The 24,117-nt window shown below is 39.9% G+C and overlaps 1 protein-coding gene across 3 annotated transcripts; it reads left to right on the forward strand.

Annotated features, from left to right (window-relative positions):
• The first annotated feature begins 4,800 nt into the window (after positions 1-4,800).
• Positions 4,801-10,404, forward strand: LOC119295885. Of its 3 annotated transcripts, XM_037574321.1 has the most exons (6): positions 4,802-5,399; positions 5,493-5,666; positions 6,457-6,558; positions 7,224-7,362; positions 8,408-8,499; positions 10,065-10,404. In XM_037574321.1, the coding sequence occupies exons 1-2, from the start codon at positions 4,962-4,964 to the stop codon at positions 5,643-5,645; spliced, it is 591 nt and encodes a 196-aa protein (XP_037430218.1). In that variant the 5' UTR covers positions 4,802-4,961; the 3' UTR covers positions 5,646-5,666; positions 6,457-6,558; positions 7,224-7,362; positions 8,408-8,499; positions 10,065-10,404. The 3 variants fall into 3 exon arrangements, with proteins under 3 accessions (XP_037430219.1, XP_037430218.1, XP_037430217.1); XM_037574320.1 differs by lacking the exons at positions 8,408-8,499; positions 10,065-10,404 and adding an exon at positions 7,602-8,021; XM_037574322.1 differs by lacking the exons at positions 6,457-6,558; positions 8,408-8,499; positions 10,065-10,404 and adding an exon at positions 7,602-8,021 and having other exon boundaries at positions 4,801-5,399.
• Positions 10,405-24,117: the final 13,713 nt, after the last annotated feature.

Below are 24,117 nucleotides of genomic sequence, written 5' to 3' on the forward strand. Positions count from 1 at the left end.
CGGTCGTTTTCGTTGACAGGAAAAACATGCCTCTCAAAACAATTTTATCTCTCAATTTAAGCTATGTGCTCTGGCACCTCTACAAATATCTGCTTTCCTCTGCGAAGGGCCTATCTATTTACCTTTTTATGAAATTTTTATTTTTATTTTGTGTCTCCATCTTCTCTTACAAAGCACCAACTAGGGAACACTATTGTCATACTAGACAGATAAAAATATTAACTTAGTGCCCAGTGCCAGTTGCTGTTTTTTTGCTTGTTTTTGACTTTGTAGAATATCAGTACCAAACGAAGTCCAAATGTCATGAAACTTTTTGGAGATTTTTCCTCACAATAAGAGATCCTGGAAGCTTCTGGAGGCCACGAGAAGATGAAAGAGGGGCCCACTAAGCACGAGGGCACGCTAGGTGCCTCTGGCACGCCCCGGTGGGTAGTGGGGCCCATGAGGATAGTTTTGACGTACCTCCGCCTCTATAATACTCTAAAATCCCAAAACCCTTAGGGGAGTCCACAAAATACTTTTTCCGCCGTCGCAAGTTCCAAAACCATGAGATCAAATCTAGAGGCCTTTTCCGGCACTCTGTCAGAAGGGGAAATGACCACAGAGGGGTTCTTCATCATCCTTGCCGCCCCTGCGATGATGTGTGAGTAGTTTACCATGGACCATTGGGTCCATAGTGAGTAGCTAGATGGCTTCTTCTCTCTTTTTGATCTTCAATACAATGTTCTCCTCGGTGTTCTTGGAGATCTATTTGATGTAATGACTTTTTGCGGTGTGTTTGTTGGGATCTGATGAATTGTGAGTTTATGCTTAGATCTATCCATGAATATTATTTGAGTTTTCTCTGAACTCTTTTATGCATGATTATTATAGCCTTGTATTTCTTCTCCGATTTATTGATTTGGTTTGACCAACTAGATTGATTTATCTTGCCATGGGAAGAGCTGCTTTGTGATGGGTTCGATCTTGCGGTGCTCAATCTCACTGACAGAAAGAGAAATGACACACATGTATCGTTGCTATTAAGGGTAACAAGATGGGGTTTATTCACACATGAGTTTATCTTGTCTACATCATGTCATCTTGGTCAAGGCATACTCCATTCTTGCATGAACTTAATACACTAGATGCATGCTTGATACCGATCAATGTGTGGAGTAATAGTAGTAGATGCAGAATTGTTTTGGTCTACTAATCTTGGACGTGATGCCTATAAACATGATCATTGCCTTGGATATCATCATAATTATTTGTTTTTCTGTTAATTTCCCAATAGTAATTTGCTTACCCACCGTATGCTATTTCTCGAGAGAAGCATCTAGTGAAAGCTATGGCCCCGGGTCTATTTTCTATAATATATTAAAATCAAAAATACTTTGCTGCAATTTTCTTTTATTTATGTATTATTGTCAAATCTATCTATCAAAGACTATATCTTTTAATCCTGCTCATAACTGTTGAGGGATTGACAACCCCTCTACGGGTTGGCTTGCAAGCATTTGTCGTTGGTGTGCAGGTGCTATTTACATAGTGTTGCTTGGTTCTGCTACTAGATTGATAACCTATGTTTCATAACTGAGGGAAATACTTATCTCTACTGTACTGGATCATCCCCTCCTCTTCGGGGAAATCCTAACGCAGCTCACAAGTAGCAGGAAGAATTTTTGGCGCCGTTGTCAGGGAGACATCATCAACATCTCTCAAGTACCTACCCATAAAATTTTATCTCCTTGCATTTACTTTATTTGCCATTTGCCTCTCGTTTTCGTCCCCCCCCCCACTTCTAAAAAGTTTTACAAAAATACAAAAATATTTTCCGTTTGCCTCTTTCTTGTTTGATCTTTTGCTTGCTTGCTATCTGGTTTGCGTAGTCATGATGTCTCAAGAAAATTCAAATTTTTGTGATTTTTCTAATATTAATATTAATTATTTTATTAGGACTCCTGCTCCTCCCGCTGCTAGTGCGGAGTCCTATGATATTAATGCTGCTTTATTCAATCTTGTTATGGAAGAACAATTTTCCGGTAAACCTAATGAGGATGTCGCATCCCATCTAAACACTTTCATAGAATTGTGTGATATGCAAAAGAAAAATGATGTGGACACAAATATTGTGAAATAAAAATTATTCCCTTTATCCTTGCATGATCATGCAAAAATTTGATTTTCATCTTTGCCATGAAATAGTATTGATTCTTGGGACAAGCGCAAAGATGCTTTTCTTACTAAGTATTTTCCTCCCGCGGAAATTATTTCCCTTAGAAATCAAATTATGAATTTTAAGCAACTTGAGCATGAACATGTTGCCCAATCTTGGGAAAGGATGAAATTGATGATAAGAAATTGCCCTACTCATGGTTTGAATCTGTGGATGATCATACAATTTTTTATGCGAGATTGAATTTTGTTTCTAGAAATCTTTTAGATTCCACCGTAGGTGGTACTTTTATGGAGATTACTTTGGGTGAAGCTACTAAATTGCTTGATAAAATTATGGCAAATTATTCACAACACTACAAGAAATATGTCAACTAGTGACCTTCTGTTAGTGACCCTGGAAGAATTGGTCATAGATCTATGACCATTTCAGACCAATTGGTCAAAAGATGTTCGGGGGCTCCAAACCCTAAACAATAACGACCATTTTGGTCTGAAAGGTCGTAATTTCCTTACAAGAAATGGTCATAAAGCAGATAGCACAGGTCCGCTGCCTTATTTCTAGTTGATCATGACCAATATAGATGGTCATAACCTTGTAAATTGTGGTGGGTTGCTATGACTAGGCGCCACCTCATCAGTTTTGCCTATGTGTCATGTCCATGTGGCAGTTTTTGCCCTAGGTTGTGAAGCAACCTATATTTCTGCCATTCCCAAAATTCCCAAAAAAATCTCATAAATTCTTTGGGTCATATCTTCGTCAAATATGTAAAAAACCTTCCTTGCGTAGTTCAAAAATAATTCAAAAATATTCATTTTCCTATTCTGTTCAGAAAAACACTTTGTGAAGGAAGTACCACTTTGGCATGTCCAAATGGTATCTATTTTCTACAGTGCTTTCCTCTACCAAAATAACCATCCTCCACCAAATGCCAGCTCAATCCATTCATTATTTTGAGCCCAACTTCAACATTCGTATTTATGTCCAGTGTGGTACTTTGCAAAGCAAGTACCACCTAGGCTCCTCCTTTTGAGCTAAAAAATTGTGAAGACGGTCTTCTTAGTAATTGATCATCCTCAGCCAAAACTCACACCCATTAGCCATGTGCATTTCCCGTACCGCTAATCAAAACTTGGCTGCTTATTCCTGTTTGAGCATCGATCGGTCTCCTCGTGAGAATGTTATGTTGTGATTTTCTTTCTAGCACCTACCTGGGGAGTGCCCAACCCACTAGACATGCCTAGGCAGTCTAAAACACATGGCAATGCCACGGTCATGCGGTGACCACGCGGCGGGCATGCGAGTTTACGCGCTCTAGAGTTGGGGCCCTCGGCCACCGTCCAAATCTCGATGTATCGCCACCAAACCATGTAGTTATGATTAGATAGGTACTTATGTAACTAGAAATTATTTTTGGAAAAAATAAATAGCAAACTATGAGGCAGCTACAGTTAAATTTGACCCGCTTCCAGTTGAATCAGTGGGAATTTGTCTTTTTCACGAGAGGTGGATCAAAACTTTTTACACCCAACCATTTGATAAATTGTGCATTATATATGGACTAGTATTTTAGAAAAATAATTTTGGTCCAATTTTGCAATAATTATTTGGTAGGTCCTTCACAAAAAAACCTCATTTGGGGCACTCGAAAAATGGAAAATGGCTCTTTTGTGCAATGAAAGTGAAAACTCCCTTAGGCAACATTGTTTGTAATTCCAAGATGCACCCTTGTGCACAATATGAGATCATTTGAACAAACTATGCCATGAATGTGGCCATAAGATTGATCATTTAGCTTGAAAGCCATGAATCTTCACGCATGATAGCTCATTTCTGATAACACTTTCTAGAAATAAGTTCCGTATTACAAGTTTATTATTTTTCCTGGAAACTTGGTCACATATAATGACACAATGCAAAGGTTTTCCAATTTTTTTGATTTTTTTTGAATTTTTTATGCCCGTTTCAAAATGCGGTCAAAACAGTGGGCTTGACCGTTCCTAGCTAGTGGTTGAATCTTGGAATTTTTTTGGTGTTTCTCTGATTAAATAGATACTTATGTACCTAGAAATGATTTTTGGGAAAAATAAAGAGCAAACTACGAGGTAGCTACAGTTCAAATTTGACCCGCTTCCAACTGAATCAGCGAGAATTTGTATTTTTCACCAGAGGTGGATCAAAACTTTTAACACCCAACCATTTTGTCAATTGTGCATTATATATGTCCTAGTATTTTATAAAATTGATTTGGTTCAATTTTGCAACAAATATATGGTAGGTCCTTAAAAAAACTCATTTTGGGCATTTAAAAAATGAAAAAAATGTTTTTTCGTGCAAATGAAATAAAAACTCCCTGTGTCAATGTTGTTTGCCAATCTAAGATATAAACTTGTGCAAAATATGACATCATTTGAACAAATATTTGCTAGGTCTTTTACGAAAGAACTCATTTTGAGCATTGAAAAATGGAATGAAAAAATTGTGTGTAATCAATTATGACCAAATTTAAAAGGTCAAAAGGTCTTCAATTGTTTGACGCGTTCTTATTGGTTCATAGGCGCGGATCATGCATCCACCACTGTCGGATGCTTCTGAATCGAACGGCAGCCCTCTCCCCCTCCTCTCTCACCCAAACCCTAACTCATATCCCCTCCTCTCCCCCGATTCACTTTCCCCCTCTCGTCCCACAGCCGCCAGCTCTCGCTCCCCCTCCGTCTCAATCTCTCGATCCCCAACCCCGGCCGCCGGTGATCCCTCCCCTCCCCTTCTCTCCCATGTTGAGAAGGCTGAAGCTTTGCCTGCCATGGCCATGCCGTCCACCGCGTCTTGCTGCTTCGCCTCCTCCTCCTTCCCCCATGGCCGCCCCCGCCTCCGCCTCCTCCTGATCCACACCACCATCACCTCGAGCCCCGCGCGCATCCGCCTCATCTCCCGCCCCGCCCCTTCCCGGAACCCACTCCGGTTACTCCGAGTCGGCGCCGGTGTCGCCGGCGATGAGGGAGAATATGTGGACAGGGAGGTGGAGGAGGACCGGGATGAGTGGTACGGGTTCGAGATGGAGGTGCGGAAGCTGCCGGGGAAGAAGAACCGCTGGCTGGTGCACGCGCGGGTGCGGGTCGGCGCGCCGCTCCAGGCCGTCTGGGCCACGCTCACCGACTACGAGGGCTTGGCCGGATTCATCCCCGGACTCTCCGAGTGCCGCCTCCTCCACCAGGACAAGGCCTTCGCCCGCCTCTACCACGTTTCTCTTCTCCTCTCGCCCAACCAATTTGTCGAGCAGGTGGCGTGCTGCTCTGCTCTGCTCTAATGGACGGACGCTCTGGTTCCTCTGTAGGTCGGGGAGCAGGATCTGGCTCTGGGGTTCAAGTTCAACGCCAAGGGCACCATCGAATGCTACGAGGGGGAGATGGAGCTGCTGCCAGATTCCCGGGCGCGCCGCCGGGAGATCGACTTCAACATGGTAGACGGTGATTTCAAGGTCTTCTAGGGAAAATGGTCTGTCCAGGAGGTAAAATGATCATACCCTGTTGGTCATTCTCAGAATTCAGATTCTCAAATCAATGTTGCTGAGTAGAATTTGTATACAGTTATGATGCCCAAATTGATAGCCTAGTACTAGTAGAACCTAGGTTCATTGTTATTCTGGAATCAGCAATTTTGCTTCATAGCATGTCCCCTGAATTCATCAAGCTACTGTATCTTTGTCGACGAATCATGTCAAGCAGCCCAGGGTGTTAAATAGGAGTATGTTTAACTGTTATTGCTTTTGCTGTAGGATTCTAGATGCACTATGTTTGGTTGTGTCGTGTATAGGTCAAACTAGTGCTGTCCTTGTCTACTTTTGAGGCATCAACTTGTGTTGCCATGGTTTTGGTTTTGGTTTCTGGTTGATGCATGGTTGGTGTGCTAGCTGTTCGTTAGTACCTGCTGGTTGTTACTATTGCTCTTTTGAGTCAGTTTCCCTGCGTGAGACAGATTTCTTTCTTGATGTACCAATCCTCAATTAATGCCTCATGAAGCTCTTTTTGTATGCGACCTTCTGTTCAAATATTTGTACTCCCTCCGATCCATATTAATTGACGCTGGTTTAGTAGAAAAGTTTAACTTTTTACTAAACCAACGTCAATTAATATGGATCAGAGGGAGTACATGATTTTGATTTCCCAAACTTACAAATGATTTGCAAGTTGGACTGGATGTTTTCGAGAAGATTTCTTGCTGTAGGACCTGGTGCATGTCTTCTGAAATCTGACTAGGAGACGTATTCTTCACATCTAATAAAGATTTGTTTGTTTCAGAGTTCTAAAGAAAGTAGGAATGTTCCTGTGCTTTTCCGAAACAGAGTTAGAGTGCTCAAGCGTGCACCAAGGTTCTAACATTTTCTCGAACGCTTTGTGCTGGTATGTATGTCACATCTTGCTTCCATTGCAGTCTCAACACCCACTTTGCATTTTTGCAATCACTAATTATACTTCAGTTTGGTGGGTTCCAAATGTTGTTGTTGCACATGTAAAAGAAAGGGATTCAGGCTACACATCTAGCTTCTGGATGTATCTATCTCACTGCCTTTTGCTGTTCCACTCTGGTTTTGCTTACTTTCTAAAATGGATGTTTTAATAATAATGTTTATAAAGGCTGGAGATGTACCATTTCTCTCACCTCAGCTTCTTATCATTGCCGGACATATGCCCCCTTCTTTTGGGTGATAGTGATTTCATATTAATCATGGAATAAAATAACATGCTACCTGCTGATTTTTCGATGTTTTCTGTTCTTTTTCTATGAACCACTGTTCCATCTTTTGCAATCATATTATTATGATTAAAGAGTACCTGCTGATTTAGAAATCGAGGAACACATTATCTGAGAAGATAATGGAAGTGTGAGAAATTAGAATCGTCTTTGTATGCTATACCATATATATGCTATTTATCTGTATGCTATTTATCCATGTGATGCAACATTATATGTATGCTATTTATCCATGTGATGCAGCATTTTAATAAACTTGTTAAACTGTTTGTCAAAATTTAAAATTACGCTCCCTTGTGAAATTTATTGACAGGATCTATACTATAAGGACCTGGAGCATCTATTCTGAAATCATAGCTACAAATTGTTGCTGTCGATGGTGCCATGGTGGTGCACAATGTCTTTGGACTTCTCTGAGCTGAAGGTTCATTCAAGATTAACCAATGATTCATGTGAGCATCTATTCTGAAAACTGGCAGCAGTTTTTTATTTACTGGAACTGTTTCAATACTGCTAGAGTCTAATGCTTACACTAGCTTCCCTAACTTATCCCTATGCAAAGACTCATTATACAAATCAGATACAAATATGATCCCATCTATGAGTAAAACTTGTCTTGAATTATTTCTTTTTACTGGATGTTCAGAATGTTCAATTAACTTTGTTTCTTTTGTGACCTTGCTGTGTACAGGTTTGCATATTCAGAGGAGACATACCCAGGTCAAGCTTGCATGGTCTCTGTTTGTTGTGGCTGCTGACATGGTCGACGCTGAACTGGAATTAACCCTGGTTCCAGCTTATTTGTACTATTATTATTATAACATGTCCTAATATCTACCATTGAACTGGCAACACCATTGAACTACTGCTTGCCTACCTAGTGCCAGCGCCAACGCCATTTCCATATCCACTATTTATTATCTGGTATATGATGATGAGCAGAGTGAAGCCTAGTATTGCTGCTGCACAAATAGATTGCTTGCCACTTTGCTACCTGAAACAGAGCCTCGATTCCATTCAGACGCTTTTCTGACTCTTTATTTATTAGCGGCCCGTGTAAGAACAAAAAACATAAAGCTCCAATTAAGTATGGCATTTTGTCTTTGTTTCATGCTCTTTGTAGCTGACAGATTGGGCTGTGCTTGGATGGGCCATGTTATAGCTTACAGATTGGGCTGTGCTTGGATGGGCCATGTTATAGCTTACAGACAGTTTGCGTACTAACTCAGCCTCCATATTACAAGTTTAAAAGAATTTCTGCGTAGTTCGCAAACCTGGGACTAAACATTTCATTATTTTTGCTCCTGACGACTTTTACTTGGACTTTCAGTTTCAATATGCCATATCCTTGTATAAAACTTAACACTGTCATGCACCTGTTTGCGCGTATGCCTATGATAGGGTTAGGACCTGCCGCACCTTTAGAATAAATACAACTGAGATGATAATATTTCTTTTAAAGTGTTAACATTGATATTTCTGAGCCATCTTCAACAGCGAGGTGGTCCCCTCCTTGCTCGTCGAGATCGCCCCCATCCTCCGTGTCGCCAACGAGGCCGAGGCCAGCGACCCACGAGTCGCCTACCTATGTAAGCGACCACTATTCTCTTCCTCTTTGCACATTCATCCGCTGTTAATTACTGTTACCAAGGTACCAAAGCAGAGCAGATCCTTTTGCTCTACTCTGCTCTCTTTGTTAATTACTGGCCCTGTATTCTATTAGCACCAAGTCTGCCTTGCCTATGTATTATATACTCCCTCCGTTCCAAATTACTCGTCGTGGTTTTAGTGTATTATATACTCCCTCCGTTCCAAATTTGAACTAAAACCACGACGAGTAATTTGGAACGGAGGGAGTACTTTATTCTTCTTGCTGGAGTACTAGAAGAGTAGTGCTATCTTGCTGCTGGTGACACTCCATGGACTACTCACTGTTAATTTATTCCGAGTGGCCATAATTCCCTTCCTAGCAGCACCACAGAGTACCACCTGTTCTCTTGTCTCACCCATAACAACAATTTACTAGCAGTATGTGTCTTGGGTACTATCTAGGCCCCTTCTACTACTACACCTAGTTACTTGTGTGTATCTTATTACTTACTAGTTAGCACACATGTGTAGTAGTACTGTACTATATTCTTCTTCCTCTACTACTACAATAGTACTTGTAGTAGTGGTGTCTTACTGCCAGTGATAGTTTATCGAGTTTATTAACTCCAAATGAAGTGAACTGGGCATAATTCTCTTGATGCAGTACATAGTGCTATCTGTTTCCTTGTCTCACCAACAAAATGTACTAATATGTCTCTTGTGACATGCTAGGTCGATTCTACGCCTTCGAGAAACCTGTAGTATTTGTATCTCTGCATGTTTGAGCACTCGAGCAGTACTTTAAAATGGAGTAGCTTAATTCACTGAATTTGTTTGTAGTACTAGTTGATTCACTGAGAAGATTCAGTAATGAGTTGAAAATGGGATGATTTAGCTCACTTTCTTAGTCTCACCAACAAAATGCTATCTGTTTCCTTGTCTCACCAACAAAATGTACTAATATGTCTCTTGTGACATGCTAGGTCGATTCTACGCCTTCGAGAAACCTGTAGTATTTGTATCTCTGCATGTTTGAGCACTCGAGCAGTACTTTAAAATGGAGTAGCTTAATTCACTGAATTTGTTTGTAGTACTAGTTGATTCACTGAGAAGATTCAGTAATGAGTTGAAAATGGGATGATTTAGCTCACTTTCTTAATGTGATGCTGCTGCTGTACTCCATAAATTACTGAACATTTGTTAAAACTCCAAAAATACAGTATTTACTACTGGCCTATTAGTGTTAGCAATATTTTCTGCTGGAGTATTTAGAGATTCAGTTTCCTACTTCAAATTTTGTATGTTTTTGATGTGAAACGCTTATGCATGACTAAGTGTTAAGTTGATACAATTTCGAGTCTGCACTGCTGTATGTTTTTGATGTGAAACACTTATGCATGACTAAGTGTTAAGTTGATACAATTTCTTTGGTAGACAAGCATGGAAATATGTATTAACTTTCCTGAAAGTAGGCAAGCATGACAATTCTGTTCAATTCTGATTTCTTTTGTAGTCAATTATGTTCAACTGATTTCTGAATATTTTTGATGCGACTTGTGGCCAGGTACCAGAGGCTGACCAGATACTCCATTGACATCTCTAGCTCCCACATGTCGCCCCTGGGCTGGAGCGCGCTCGTGGGCGATCGGCATCCTCCTGGCGGCGCTGCTCCTCACAAAGTGTTAAGTTGGATTACCGCCTCATGTTGATGGCATTGTTTTTTTTGGTGATCTAATGTCGCTTAGCTTGCTGCTGCTGTGATGGAAGCGCACCACAACTTTAGTTGATGTGTATCTGTTTTTGCTTGTTTTAGTTGATGTTGGACGTGCAGATTTGTATGTGCTGTTGTGTGTATTTGGATGAATGATTTCTGAATTTAATCATTTAATTGAGAGAATTATTGAGTGTTTGCTGTTCAAATGTGTAAACTGAAAATCAGTGAATAATAAAAAGACGAAATGTTCTACTAGACCAAATAATATATGGGCTCTAAAAAGGCTACAACCCAAATAATAGTGGACTAGAACATTGTGCATTTCTGTAAAACCTTACAAAAAGGCCTAATGAAATGGTTTGCAAAAGGGCCATGGCCTAGAAAATTAAAAGGCCGAATTGTTGGGTGTAGCCCATGTAGCCGACTAAAAATTCACATGAAAAAAAACAATAAATGGGCTGAATTGTTGGGCTCGGCCCATCTAAAACACCTAATCGGACCGGGCTGAATCTTGTCAGTGACCTTTTGAATTGGTCGTAATTTTGCCACGTCAGATTGCCACGTCGGATCCGATGTGGCCTGGGCAGATAGCCAGTAACCAAAACAAAAGGTCATGTGTTCAACGACCTTCTATTTTGGTCGTAAACGTTTACGACCTTCTCACAGAGAAGGTCGTTAATTTCAGTTTACGACTGCCAGCTTTTGACCTTCTGTTTTTGGTCACAAAAAGGTCGCAGATGAAAAACAATGACCTTTCAGTGACCAATAGTCAAGGTCACAAGTTGACATATTTGTTGTAGTGCAATGGCATACTGAATGAGCTCCTACTAGTAAAAAGATGAATTCTATTGAAGAAATTAGTACTTTGAGTGATAAAGTTGATGCTCTTATGAAATTGCTTGCTAGTAAGAATGCTCCTCTTGATCCTAATGATGTGCCTTTGTCCATTTTGTCTCATGAAACAATTTTAATGGTAATTCTTATAGAGGTAATTTTAATCCTAGGCCATTTCCTCGAAATTCGTCTAATAATTCTGGCAATTCTGAAATCTCTCTATGATGTGCTAGGTTTTACCAATATGGATGAATGTTATCTTAATTTTCACTTGGCGGATTCTACTATTAAAAATCCTTTGGGTAGAATTAATGATTTTCTTATTCTTGCAAATAGGAACTATGTTCCCATTGATTTTATTGTACTTGACATTGATTGCAATCCGTCTTCGCCATCGTACTTGGTAGACCGTTTTTACGAACTATAGGTGTCGTTATTGATATGAAACAAGGGAATATTAAATTCCAGTTTCCGTTAAAGAAGGTTATGGAACACTTCCCTAGAACTGAAATTAAGCCACCATATTAGTCAATCATGAGGGCCACATATGGAACTAAAACCAAAGATGACAACACTTGAAACTATGCAATATGCCTAGCTACGGGCGTAAAGCAATAGCGCTAGTTGGGAGGCAACCCAATAGTTATCTTTTAATTTTTTTGTTTTCATTTATGTTTTTCAATAAATATACAATTATGCTAATGTTATGATTGTGTTCTAGTATTTTAGTTAGTGTTTGTGCCAAGCAAAGCCTTTGGGATGATTTGGGTGATAGTTGATTTGATTCTGTGCATTAATAGAAACTTTTGCGTCTAGTATCAGAATTGTTAAAAAAATTTGGAGCGTGATAAATTGTGCATTTTTCACACATGATTGATATGCAAATGGCCCACGTTTTCTTAAATTTTCAGAATTGTTGGAGCTACATAAGTATGGTGAAAGTTCAGATTATTACAGTCTGTTCTGTTTTTGACAGATTCTATTTTCGTTGCATTGCGTGCTTATTTGATGAATCTACGGATTGTATCGGGGGGTGGGGGGTGGGGGTGGTATAAGCCATGGTAAAGTTAGAATACAGTAGGTATAATGCAATAACAAAATGTGAATGGGTTTGCAACAGTACTTAAAGTGGTGATTTGCTTTATTATAATGGCGGATCTCACGAAGGTTTTGTTAAGTTTTGTGTGATTGAAGTTTTTCAAGTTTTGGGTGAGATCACGATGGATGAAGGAATAAGGAGTGGAAAGAGCCTAAGCTTGTGGATGGCCGACGCACCCAAGGTAATATTCAAGGACTCCCAAGCAACTAATCTTGGAGATGCCCCGGAAGGCATCCCCTCTTTCTTATAACGACCATCAATAATTTTACCTGGAGCTATATTTTTATTCGTCACATATGATGAGTTTTTCTTAGAGTCTTGTATTATAAGAGTCTTTTCTTTGTTTTGCTTTTAGTTTGTCACAATCATCCTTGATGAACATAAATGTTTGAGAGAGCCACACACATATCATGATTTGCTAGTTACTCTATGTGCTTCACTTAAATCTTTTGAGCTAGGCAGTTGCTCTAGTATTTCACTTATATCTTTTTGGGCATGATGGTGGTTATATTTTAAAGAAATAAACTCTCTTGCTTCACTTATATTATTTTGAGAGTTGGAAATTTTAAAGAAATATGCTCTCATGCTTCACTTATATTATTTTGAGAGTTGATTTTTGTGAAGAAATACTTATGCTCTCGTGCTTCACTTAGATCTTCTTGAGAGTTAAGAATAGTAATTGTAATCTACACGAGATATGAATTTGGTCCCAAAGTGATGGATATCCAAGGGGGGGGGGTATAATGAAAACTTTCATAAAGATCGTTGGATATTATAAACTTGATTCCTTGCAATAGTTTTGCGATATGGAGATAGTGATATGTGAGCCATGTTGATGAATAATTATGCTTTAGTAAGAATATCAATGTTAAGGGTTGTGATTTCCTATGCATGCACGTAAAGTCAATAGTAATGTAATGAAATTATATCCTACTTGTGGTGCATTATTCGATGTTAATTATGTTCAATGCATGTTTATGACCATTTTTGTTTTTTGGTTGTTTGTTTCTCAATCTATTTGCTAGCCTTCACTTGTACTAAGCGGGAATACTCCTTGTGCATCCAACTCCTTAAACCCAAAGTTGAGCCAAATGAGTCCACCATACCTACATATATGCGGTATTTCCATGCTGTTCCAAGTAAATTTGATGTGCCAACTCTAATTTTCAAAATAAATTTCCTTTTTGTGTGCCTGTACCGCTCATGAAGCGGCAGGGGGTGGCTAATATTTTCCATGCTAGGTATTTTATTCTCATGATGAGTGTTTATTCACTTGTCATTGCACGAGAGTATGGTAGGTAATAGAGATGCCCATTCTCGAAATAAAAAAAATACTATGATAAGAAATTCCTTGGAAAGTGTTGGTATGGAAGTCACTCGTGGATACAGCTTACCATGGATTGTGAAAGAATGGTGGAAAATAAATAAAATTTACTTTTTGTTTGGGAACTGCCTATAATTTGTCTAGTATGGAAGATGTTGGGAATTCTCGGTCGTTTTCGTTGACAGGAAAAACATGCCTCTCAAAACAATTTTATCTTTCAATTTAAGCTATGTGCTCTGGCACCTCTACAAATATCTGCTTCCCTCTGCAAAGGGCCTATCTATTTATCTTTTTTATGAAATTTTTATTTTTATTTTGTGTCTCCATCTTCTCTTACAAAGCACCAACTAGGGAACATTATTGTCATACTTGTGTATTGTATGTAGTTAATATTTGAGTGTGTTTCATGAATGGCGCAATGATTGAGCATAATGGGCTAGGGATAACTTTCTTTAGCATTAATATTTTAAAAAAAATATAGTTGCTTGTTGATATGGCTGAGTATTGATGTCTTCATGTCAATTATAGACTATTGCTTTGAATCATTCAAGTCCAAATGTCCATGCTACAAAGAAAAGAATATATGATGAATATGTTAGGTAGCATTCCAGATCAAAAATTCTATCTTTATCATTTACCTACTCGAGGACGAGATGGAATTAAGCGTGGGGATGCTCATACATCTCCAATGTATCTATAATTTTTGATTGTTCCATGTTATTATATTATCAATCTTGGATGTTTTATATACATCTACAAACAACTTTAAATCATTTTTCTGGACTAACCTATTAACTTAGTGCCCAGTGCCAATTACTGTTTTTTTGTCTGTTTTCGACTTTGCAGAATATCAGTACCAAACGAAGTCCAAATGCCACAAAACTTTTTGGAGATATTTTTCTGGCAATAAGAGACGCTCGAAGCTTCTGGAGGCCACGAGAAGATGAAAGAGGGACCACTAAGCACCAGAGCGCGCCAGGGGCCTCTGGCGTGCCCTGGTGGGTAGTGGGGCCTATGAGCATCGTTTTGACCTACCTCCGCCTCTATAAATACTCTAAAATCCCAAAGACATCAACGGAGTCCACATAATACTTATTCCACCGCCACAAGTTCCAGAACCATGAGATCCAATCTAGAGGCCTTTTCTGGCACTCTGTCGGAGGGGGAAACGATCATGGATGGGTTATTCGTCACCCTTGCTGCCCCTCCGATGATGCGTGAGTAGTTTACCACAGACCTATGGGTCCATAATTAGTAGCTAGATGTCTTCTTCTCTCTTTTTGATCTTCAATACAATGTTGGGTTCTTGGAGATCTATTTGATGTAATGACTTTCTACGGTCTGTTTGTTGGGATCTGATGAATTGTGAGTTGATGATCAGATCTATCCATGAATATTATTTGAGTTTTCTCTTAACTCTTTTATGCATGATTGTTATAGCCTCGTATTTATTCTCTGATTTATTGGTTTGTTTTGGCCTACTAGATTGATTTATCTTGCCAAGGGAAGAGGTGCTTTGTGATGGGTTCGATCTTGCGGTGCTCAATCTCAGTGACAGAAAGAGACATGACACACATGTATCGTTGCTATTAAGATGGGGTTTATTCATATGCACATTTATCTTGTCTACATCATGTCATCTTGCTTAAGGCATTACTATGTTCATTCATGAACTTAATACACTAGATGCATGCTGGATAGCGACCGATATGTGGAGTAATAGTAGTAGATGGTAGAATCATTTCGGTCTACTAATCTTTGACGTGATTCCTATATACATGATCATTGCCTTGGATATTGTCATAACTATTTGCTTTTCTGTCAATTGCCCAACAATAATTTGTTTACCCACCGTATGCTATTTTCTCAAGAGAAGCCTCTAGTGAAAACTATGGCCCCCGGTTCTATTTTCTATCATATATTAAAACCAAAAATACCTTGCTGCAATTTTCTTTTATTTATTTTATCAGATCTATCTATCAAAAACTATATCTTTTAATCTTGCTCATAACCGTTGAGGGATTGACAACCCCTTTACGCACTGGGTTGCAAGTATTTGTTGTTTGTGTGCAGGTGCTGTTTACATACTGTTGCTTGGTTCTCCTACTGGATTGATAACCTTGGTTTCATAATTGAGGGAAATACTTATCTCTACTATAATGCATCATCCCCTCCTCTTCGGGGAAATCCCAATGCAACTCACAAGTAGCACATAACCACTGGTCCTGACCTACCTGGCAAAGTATATGAGAGAAACCCTCGGTTAATTGCTATGATAAAAGAAAATGTATTCTGAGGTGATGCAACTGAATGTTCTTATGAGCGTATTGACAATTTTGATCTTGAATGTGGAACTCTTTAGTTACAGGAGTTAACTAATGACGAGCTTGAAGCAAAAGTATTTCCCCATCCTCTCCAGGGAGCAGCTAAAAAATGGCTAAGATGTCAAGATATAAATACATTAAGTAGCTGGCCAAAATTGAGGGCTGCTTTCCCCTCTCATTACCGTCCTCAACGGAAATTATATACAACCAGGAGAAAGATAAGCAGCTTTGGACAGCGGGAAGGTGAGAAACTAGTGGAGGCATATATAAGGTATGATGAAATACTTCTAGCTTGCCCTAAACATCATTATCCTGACTTTTTAGTAGTCAATTTTTTTATGGTGGGCTTAATCCACAAAGTAAACAAGCTTTAGATCTTGCCTCTAAAGGCTCGTTTTTTTGGAGCTGGGATATCAGATGCTTGGAACTTACTTGATAGGATGAGGTACAATGCTGAGAACTGTACCTTTGTTCGAAAGAAAAGAGTAAAGTTGATCCTGTTTATGGTAGCATTAAATCATTTCTTAGAACGTCGAAAGTAAAAAAATAACGTCATGAGCTAAATGTTGGAACTGACCCCATGCTGCATGTCTTGAAAGATTTTTCTAAGTTCTTAAATTTGCCAGAGGAGAAGTATTTAAAATTCAGCAGGGAGTCTAAGGCTATTCGCATGGTGGAAGCTATAAAGAAAAGTCTACTCCGCCCGAAAAGTGAAAAGAAGCTTATTGCAAGCCCAATGATAAAAAACTGGTGGGAACGCCCTCAGAGAAGGATAAGAAGAAAGTCAAGATGAAAAATGTGGAATTGCACCCTATGTCAATATAGTAAAAGAACTTGCTATATCTATACTGGTGCTGAATAAAGAAGTCTATTTGGATACAGATACTACTTCTTATCTCAAAGAATGTACTGAAGGTACAAATGTTGGTAAGCCCGTGCTCAAATAAATAAAAAATTGTATGATATCGCCTGTGCTCAGATAAATAATAAGAAATCTTCTTCTTTGTTTTGTCTCTGTCTTCGTACATTTTTCTTTGATCAAAGTACCCTACGTTGTTCGGAAAACCCGTCGGGAAGCGACCACTGGCAAGGTAACTTGTTGGCCTCAAACGCAGCTTGCATAGATCTCATCGAGTGAATTCGAGGCAGAACCGAAGCACGAAAACGAGACACAACAAGATTCCTTAGCATGCAAGTTTTTGTACGAATATAGAGATGTGCAAGGGAAATTTCTAACTTATCTTTCTTTTTTGTACTTCTTATCATACTAAATGGAATGAACCGCTAATCCATACTCCACCTTCGTTCCTCCCCGGGAAATCTGCACGCGAGGAATCCTTCTGCACTTGAGGAAAATAGGAAGGAGAAGCATAATAATGTGGATACCTTGGCGGTATGTTAGTCATCCTATTCAAGCAAAGTGCTATCACCCTATACATACATTAGTGCATAAGAAAACATGCGTGATGGCTCATGGAGCACTTTGGCATTATTCAAATATGCACAGGGTCTGCGTCTAGCTTTGTACAAAGGGTTACAAGTCGCTGGGACTATAGTTGCACAAAAGAGGTTGCCCGGACAAGGCCCGACAATGGTGCCTTACAGTTAGAACTTGCGAAGATGCTCATTATTCCATAAGTTTTGCACACGAATGCCATCTTCGATCTCCAGACGGACCGCGCCAGGTCTGGTGACTTGTATTACCCGATAAGGGCCCTCCCACTTTGGCGTCAACTTGTTTGTTCCCATGGTGGATTGAATGCGCCTAAGGACAAGTTCGCCTTCCTCAAGGCTCCAAGCATGAACCTTGCGGCTATGACAGAGGCACAAGGCTTGCTGGTAGCATGCAACATGCACATCAACCCGAAGATGATCTTCCTCGAGGAGCACGACATCATCATGCCGGAGCTGCTGTTGCGCTACTTCGTCGTAGGCAAGTACTCGGGGTGACCCGTATATGAGTTCCATGGGGAGCACCACTTTTGCACCATATACTAGGGAGAAGGGTGTTTGGCCAGTAGCTTGATTCGGTGTCATTCTAAGTGACCAAAGAACCACCGGCAACTCATCAATCCGCCGCCTCCTGCACTTGTGCACCTTTTCAAAAGTTCTTATCTTGAGCCCACGCAATACTTCATCATTTGTCCCCTCTGCTTGCCCGTTACTCCTTGGATGACCAAAAAAAGCAAAGCAAACCTTGCTTCCAAGGCTCTGGATGTATTGCATGAAGGTGTGGCTCGTAAATTGTGTGCCATTGTTAGTGATGACTCTGTTTGGAACTTCGAACCGACAAACCAATCATTTAAAGAACTTGACGGCTGACTGTGCAGTCACCTTCCTCACTGGCTCTACCTCTAGCCACTTTGTGAACTTGTCGATGGCTATGTACAAGAACTCAAAGACCCCGGTAGCACGGGGGAAAGGGCCCAAAATATCGAGCCCCCAGATTGAGAAAGGCCAGGAGAGAGGGATTATCTAGAGGGCTTGAGCTGGTTGATGTATGTTCTTTGAATGGCTGGCATGCTTCACATCTCGTTACTAGCTTAGTTGCATCATGTAGGGCAGTGGGCCAATAAAAACCTTGCGGGAAGGCTTTCCCGACAAGGGCTCTTGCTCCTATATGGGAACCACATACGCCTCCATGTATCTCTGCCAACAACTTCAGCCCATCTTCCTGGAAAATGCACCTCAATTTCACTCCGTTTGGTCTTTTTCTGCAGAGGATGTCATCCACAAACTGATACATACTTGACTGACGGGCTACTTTTTCAGCTTGCTCTTGTTCCTCGAGAAGTTCCCCTGTTTGGAGAAAATGAACTATCTGTTGGGCCCATGCTGGAGCCTGGGGCTCGATAACAAGGACTAAAGGCATTTCTTCAGCCACTGGAGCGCTAAGCTTGATGGAAAGAATCTACAATTTTGCTTGAGCCTGCTGCTCATCGGCAGGCGCATCATTGCTCCTGGTAACATTCTTGCCAGCAACTTCAGGGAGCTCTGCCGGAAAATAATTGCCGGTACTTAGTTTCCTTCTCTTCTTGGCTCTCGTTGAAGGGGTGACTTTTGGCTGATTCAAATGGAGAACAAAAGTTCCTGGTTCCACATGAAGCTTCTGGGCGGCACACTTTGACACTTGATCTGTGATGTTATTTTCTACACAAGGGATGTGCTCTTTTTGCAAACCGTCAAAGTGTTCTTCCAATTTCCCCAGTTCATCCACATATGCCTCCATCAACGGGAACTGGTAGTCTTTATTCACTTGCTTCACTACAAGTTCCGAGTTTCCTCGAACAATCAACTTTTTGATTCCCAACACTACTGCAATTCTGAGGCCGGCAAGCAGTCCATCGTACTCCATAGTATTATTGGTAGCTGCCTCTCGGGGAAAGTGCATCTGAACCACGTACATGAGATGCTCTCCGATGGGTGCGACAAGCAGCACTCTGGCACTGGTGCCTTGCATCAAGAAAGCACCATCAAAGTACATGACCCAATCTCTTAGTTTTCTTGCTGGGGGGGGGTTGATTCAGGGATCTCGTCATATTGTGTTAGTTTCCACTCCGCGATGAACTCTGCTAGCGCTCTGCTCTGAATGGTTGATATCCCTTGATACGTCTCCAACGTATCTATAATTTTTGATTGTTCCATGCTATTATATTACCTGTTTTGGATGTTTAATGGGATTCACTACACACTTTTATATTATTTTTGGGACTAACCTATTAACCGGAGGCCCAACCCAAATTGCTGTTTTTTTGCCTATTTCAGTGTTTTGAAGAAAAGGAATACCAAACGGAGTCCAAACGGAATGAAACCTTTGGGAGAGTTATTTTTGGAACAAACACAATCCAGGAGACTTGGAGTGGACGTCAAGAAAGAGACGAGGCGGCCACGAGGTAGGAAGGCGCGCCCAGGGGGGGTAGGCATGCCCCCCACCCTCGTGGGCCCCTCATGGCTCTCCTGAGCGACTTCCTTCGCCTATATATACTCATATACCCTAAAAACATCCAGGAGCACCATGAAACCCTATTTCCACCGCCGCAACCTTCTGTACCCGTGAGATCCCATCTTGGGGCCTTTTTTGGCGCTCCGCCAGAGGGGGAATCGATCACGGAGGGCTTCTACCTCAACACCATAGCCTCTCCGATGAATTGTGAGTAGTTTACCACAGACCTTCGGGTCCATAGTTATTAGCTAGATGGCTTCTTCTCTCTCTTTGAATCTCAATACAAAGTTCTCCTCGATCTTCTTGGAGATCTATTCTATGTAACTCTTTTTGCTATGTGATTGTCGAGATCCGATGAATTGTGGGTTTATGATCAAGTTTATCTATGAGAAATGTTTGAATCTCCTCTGAATTCTTTTATGTATGATTGGTTATCTTTGCAAGTCTCTTCGAATAATCAGTTTGGTTTGGTCTACTAGATTGATCTTTCTTGCAATGGGAGAAGTGCTTAGCTTTGGGTTCAATCTTGCGGCGTCCTTTCCCAGTGACAGCAGGGGCAACAAGGCACGTATTGTATTGTTGCCATCGAGGATAAAAAGATGGGGTTTATATCATATTGCTTGAGTTTATCCCTCTACATCATGTCATCTTGCCTAATGCGTTACTCTATTCTTATGAACTTAGTACTCTAGATGCATGTTGGATAGCGGTCGATGTGTGGAGTAATAGTAGTAGATGCAGAATTGTTTCGATCTACTTGTTGCGGACGTGATGCCTATATACATGATCATGGCTAGATATTCTCATAACTATGCACTTTTCTATCAATTGCTCGACAGTAATTTGTTCACCCACCGTAATACTTATGCTATCTTGAGAGAAGCCCCTAGTGAAACCTATGGCCCTCGTTTCTATTTTCCATCATATAAGTTTCCGATCTATTTTATTTTGCAATCTTTACTTTCCAATCTATATCATAAAAATACCAAAAATATTTATCTTATTATTATCTCTATCAGATCTCACTTTTGCAAGTGGCCGTGAAGGGATTGACAACCCCTTTATCGCGTTGGTTGCAAGGTTCTTATTTGTTTGTGTAGGTACGAGGGATTTGCGTGTAGCCTCCTACTGGATTGATACCTTGGTTCTCAAAAACTGAAGGAAATACTTACGCTACTTTGCTGCATCACCCTTTCCTCTTCAAGGGAAAACAAACGCAGTGCTCAAGAAGTAGCAAGAAGGATTTCGAGCGCTGTTGCCGGGTAGGTCTACGCTCAAGTCAAGACATATCAAGTACCCATCACAAACTCTATCCCTCGCATTACATTATTTGCCATTTGCCTCTTGTTTTCCTCTCCCCCACTTCACCCTTGCCGTTTTATTCGCCCTTCTTCTATTTGTCTTTCGTTTGCTTTGATGTCTTAGTTGGCTCGTTTGCTCGTTTGGTTGGAATAGTTGTTTATTTATTGCTAAACAGAGAACCTAAGATCTATGGATCCTCATCCTCTTGCCAATCTTTTTAAGAGATCCAATTATGATAAACCAAATCCTAGTGATTTGAGTTCACTAGATTATCTTTATGAGGTTTTGCTTGAAATTCGTGAATCTGAAAATTGTGATGAAGAAATTTATAAAGAGATTCACGATAGCTCCTTTAATAAAAAGCATGATTTCAATGATTTTATTTTAAATTCTCTTGATGTCAATTGTGCTAATAATATCCAAAACCATAAGCTTGGGGATGCTAGTTTTGCTATGTCTACTACTTGTTGCAATGATCATGATTGGGGTGACTCTTCTTATGATCTTGAAAATTTATTTAAGCCCCATGATGAATATGAGATTGATAATAGTGTTTGCAATAATATTGAAAGTGGGTCTGGAAGAGTGTCAACTTTAGATCCCACATATTTGGAGAATGTTCAATCTTATGATATTTTTGATAAAAGTGGGTTTGGAGAGGTCATGACTTTAGTTAATGATAATCCCACTATTTTGGAGGAGTGTCAACTTCACATGCATGTGGATCGTGTTGAGAATATGTTATGTGATAGCTATTTTGTTGAATTTGCCTATGATCCTACATGTAATTATTATGAGAGAGGAAAATATGGTCATAGAAATTTTTATTTTACTAAATTACCTTTCGTCATGTTGAGATTGCTATCGTCTCTTTCTTCTTCCTTGCATATGCTAGTTTTTGCTTGCCTTGCAAATTTGTTTGCTTATAATATGCCTATGCATAGGAAGTATGTTAGACTTAGATTTGTTTGTCACGTGTTTCATGATGCTCTCTTTGCGCTTCAATTCTTGTCTTTCATGTGAGCATCATTAAAATTATCAATGCCTAGCTAATAGGCTTTAAAGAAAAGCGCTTGTTGGGAGACAACCCAATATTTTTCCTTGCTGTTACTCAATAACTAATTCATATAGACTCTGTTTAGATGTGGTTTTATGTTTTAATTAGTGTTTGTGCCAAGTAGAACCTATAGGATAACCTAGGGTGTTAGTTAATTTGATCTTGCTGAAAAATAGAAAATTTTGCACGCACGAGAATAATTTTAATAAATAACAGAAACGTGCTTTTTAGTTGATTCTTTTTGAAGAAGATTAATATACAAATTTTCTAGGACATCCTATTTTGGTAGGATTTTTAGGGTTCCAGAAGTATCCTAAAGTTATAGATTACTATAGACTGTTCTGTTTTTGACAGATTCTGTTTTTCGTGTGTTGTTTGCTTATTTTGATGAATCTATGACTAGTATCGGGGGGTATGAACCATAGAGAAGTTGGAATACAGTAGTTTTAACACCAATGTAAACAAATAATGAGTTCATTACAGTACCTTAAAGTGGTGGTTTATTTTCTTGCACTAACGGAGCTCATCAGATTTTCTGTTGAGTTTTGTGTTGTGAAGTTTTCAAGTTTTGGGTAAAGATTTGATGGATTATGGAATAAGGAGTGGCAAGAGCCTAAGCTTGGGGATGCCCAAGTCACCCCAAGGTAAAATTCAAGGACAACCAAAAGCCTAAGCTTGGGGATTCCCCGGAAGGCATCCCCTCTTTCGTCTTCGTTTATCAGTAACTTTACTTGGAGCTATATTTTTATTCACCACATGATATGTGTTTTGCTTGGAGCGTCTTGTATGCTTTGCGTCTTTGCTTTTTAGTTTACCACAATCATCCTTCCTGTACACACCTTTTGGAGAGACACACATGAATCGGAATTTATTAGATTACTCTATGTGCTTCACTTATATCTTTTGAGCTAGACAATTTTGCTCTAGTGCTTCACTTATATCTTTTTAGAGCATGACAGTGGTTTTATTTTGTAGAAATTATTGATCTCTCATGCTTCACTTATATCCTTTTGAGAGTCTTTTAGAACAGCATGGTATTTTCTTTGGTTATAAAATTAGTCCTAATATGATGGGCATCCAAGTTGGGTATAATAAAAACTATCATATAGAGTGCATTGAATACTACGATAAAATTGATACTTGATAATTGCTTTGAGATATAAAGGTGGTAATGTTAGAGTCATGCTAGTTGGGTAATTATGAAATTGAGAAATACTTGTGTTAAAGTCGGCAAGTCCCGTAGCATGCACATATGGTGAACGTTGTGTGACAAATTTGTAGCGTGGGGTGTTATTTTGATAGCCTTCCTTATGAGTGGAGGTCGGGATCGCGCGATGGTTAACTCCTATCAACCCTTCCCCTAGGAGCATGCGTAGTAGTACTTTGCTTCAACGGCTAATAAACTTTTGCAATAAGTATATGAGTTCTTTATGACTAATGTGAGTCCATGGATTATACACACTCTTACCCTTCCATCATTGCTAGCCTCTACGGTACCGTGCATTGCCCTTTCTCACCTTTAGAGTTAGTGCAAACTTCGCCGGTGCATCCAAACCCCGTGATACGATACGCTCTATCACACATAAACCTCCTCATGTGTTCCTCAAAACAGCCACCATACCTACCTATTATGGCATTTCCATAGCCATTCCGAGATATATTGCCATGCAACTTTCCACCGTTCTGTTTATTATGACACATTCCATCATTGTCATATTGCTTTTGCATGATCATGTAGTTGACATCGTATTTGTGGCAAGGCCACCTTTATAATTCTTTCATACATGTCGCTCTTGATTCATTGCATGTCCCGGTACACCGCCGGAGGCATTCACATAGAGTCATATTTTGTTCTAAGTATTGAGTTGTAATTCTTGAGTTGTAAATCAATAAAAGTGTGATGATCTCCATTATTAGAGCATTGTCCCAAGTGAGGAAAGGATGATGGAGACTATGATTCCCCCAAAAGTCAGGATGAGACTCCGAGCTTTATGAAAAATAAAAGAGGCCAAAGAAGCCC

This window comes from Triticum dicoccoides, chromosome 4B (genome assembly GCF_002162155.2).
Source record: "Triticum dicoccoides isolate Atlit2015 ecotype Zavitan chromosome 4B, WEW_v2.0, whole genome shotgun sequence".
Taxonomy (NCBI): Eukaryota; Viridiplantae; Streptophyta; class Magnoliopsida; order Poales; family Poaceae; genus Triticum; species Triticum dicoccoides.

Excerpts from the sequence above, each read along its gene's own strand:
- LOC119295885 (XM_037574322.1), top strand. The coding sequence starts at position 4,962 with ATGGCCATGCCGTCCACCGCGTCTTGCTGCTTCGCCTCCTCCTCCTTC. Across the intron at positions 5,400-5,492 it reads CCTTCGCCCGCCTCTACCAC|GTCGGGGAGCAGGATCTGGC; the intron begins GTTTCTCTTCTC and ends GTTCCTCTGTAG.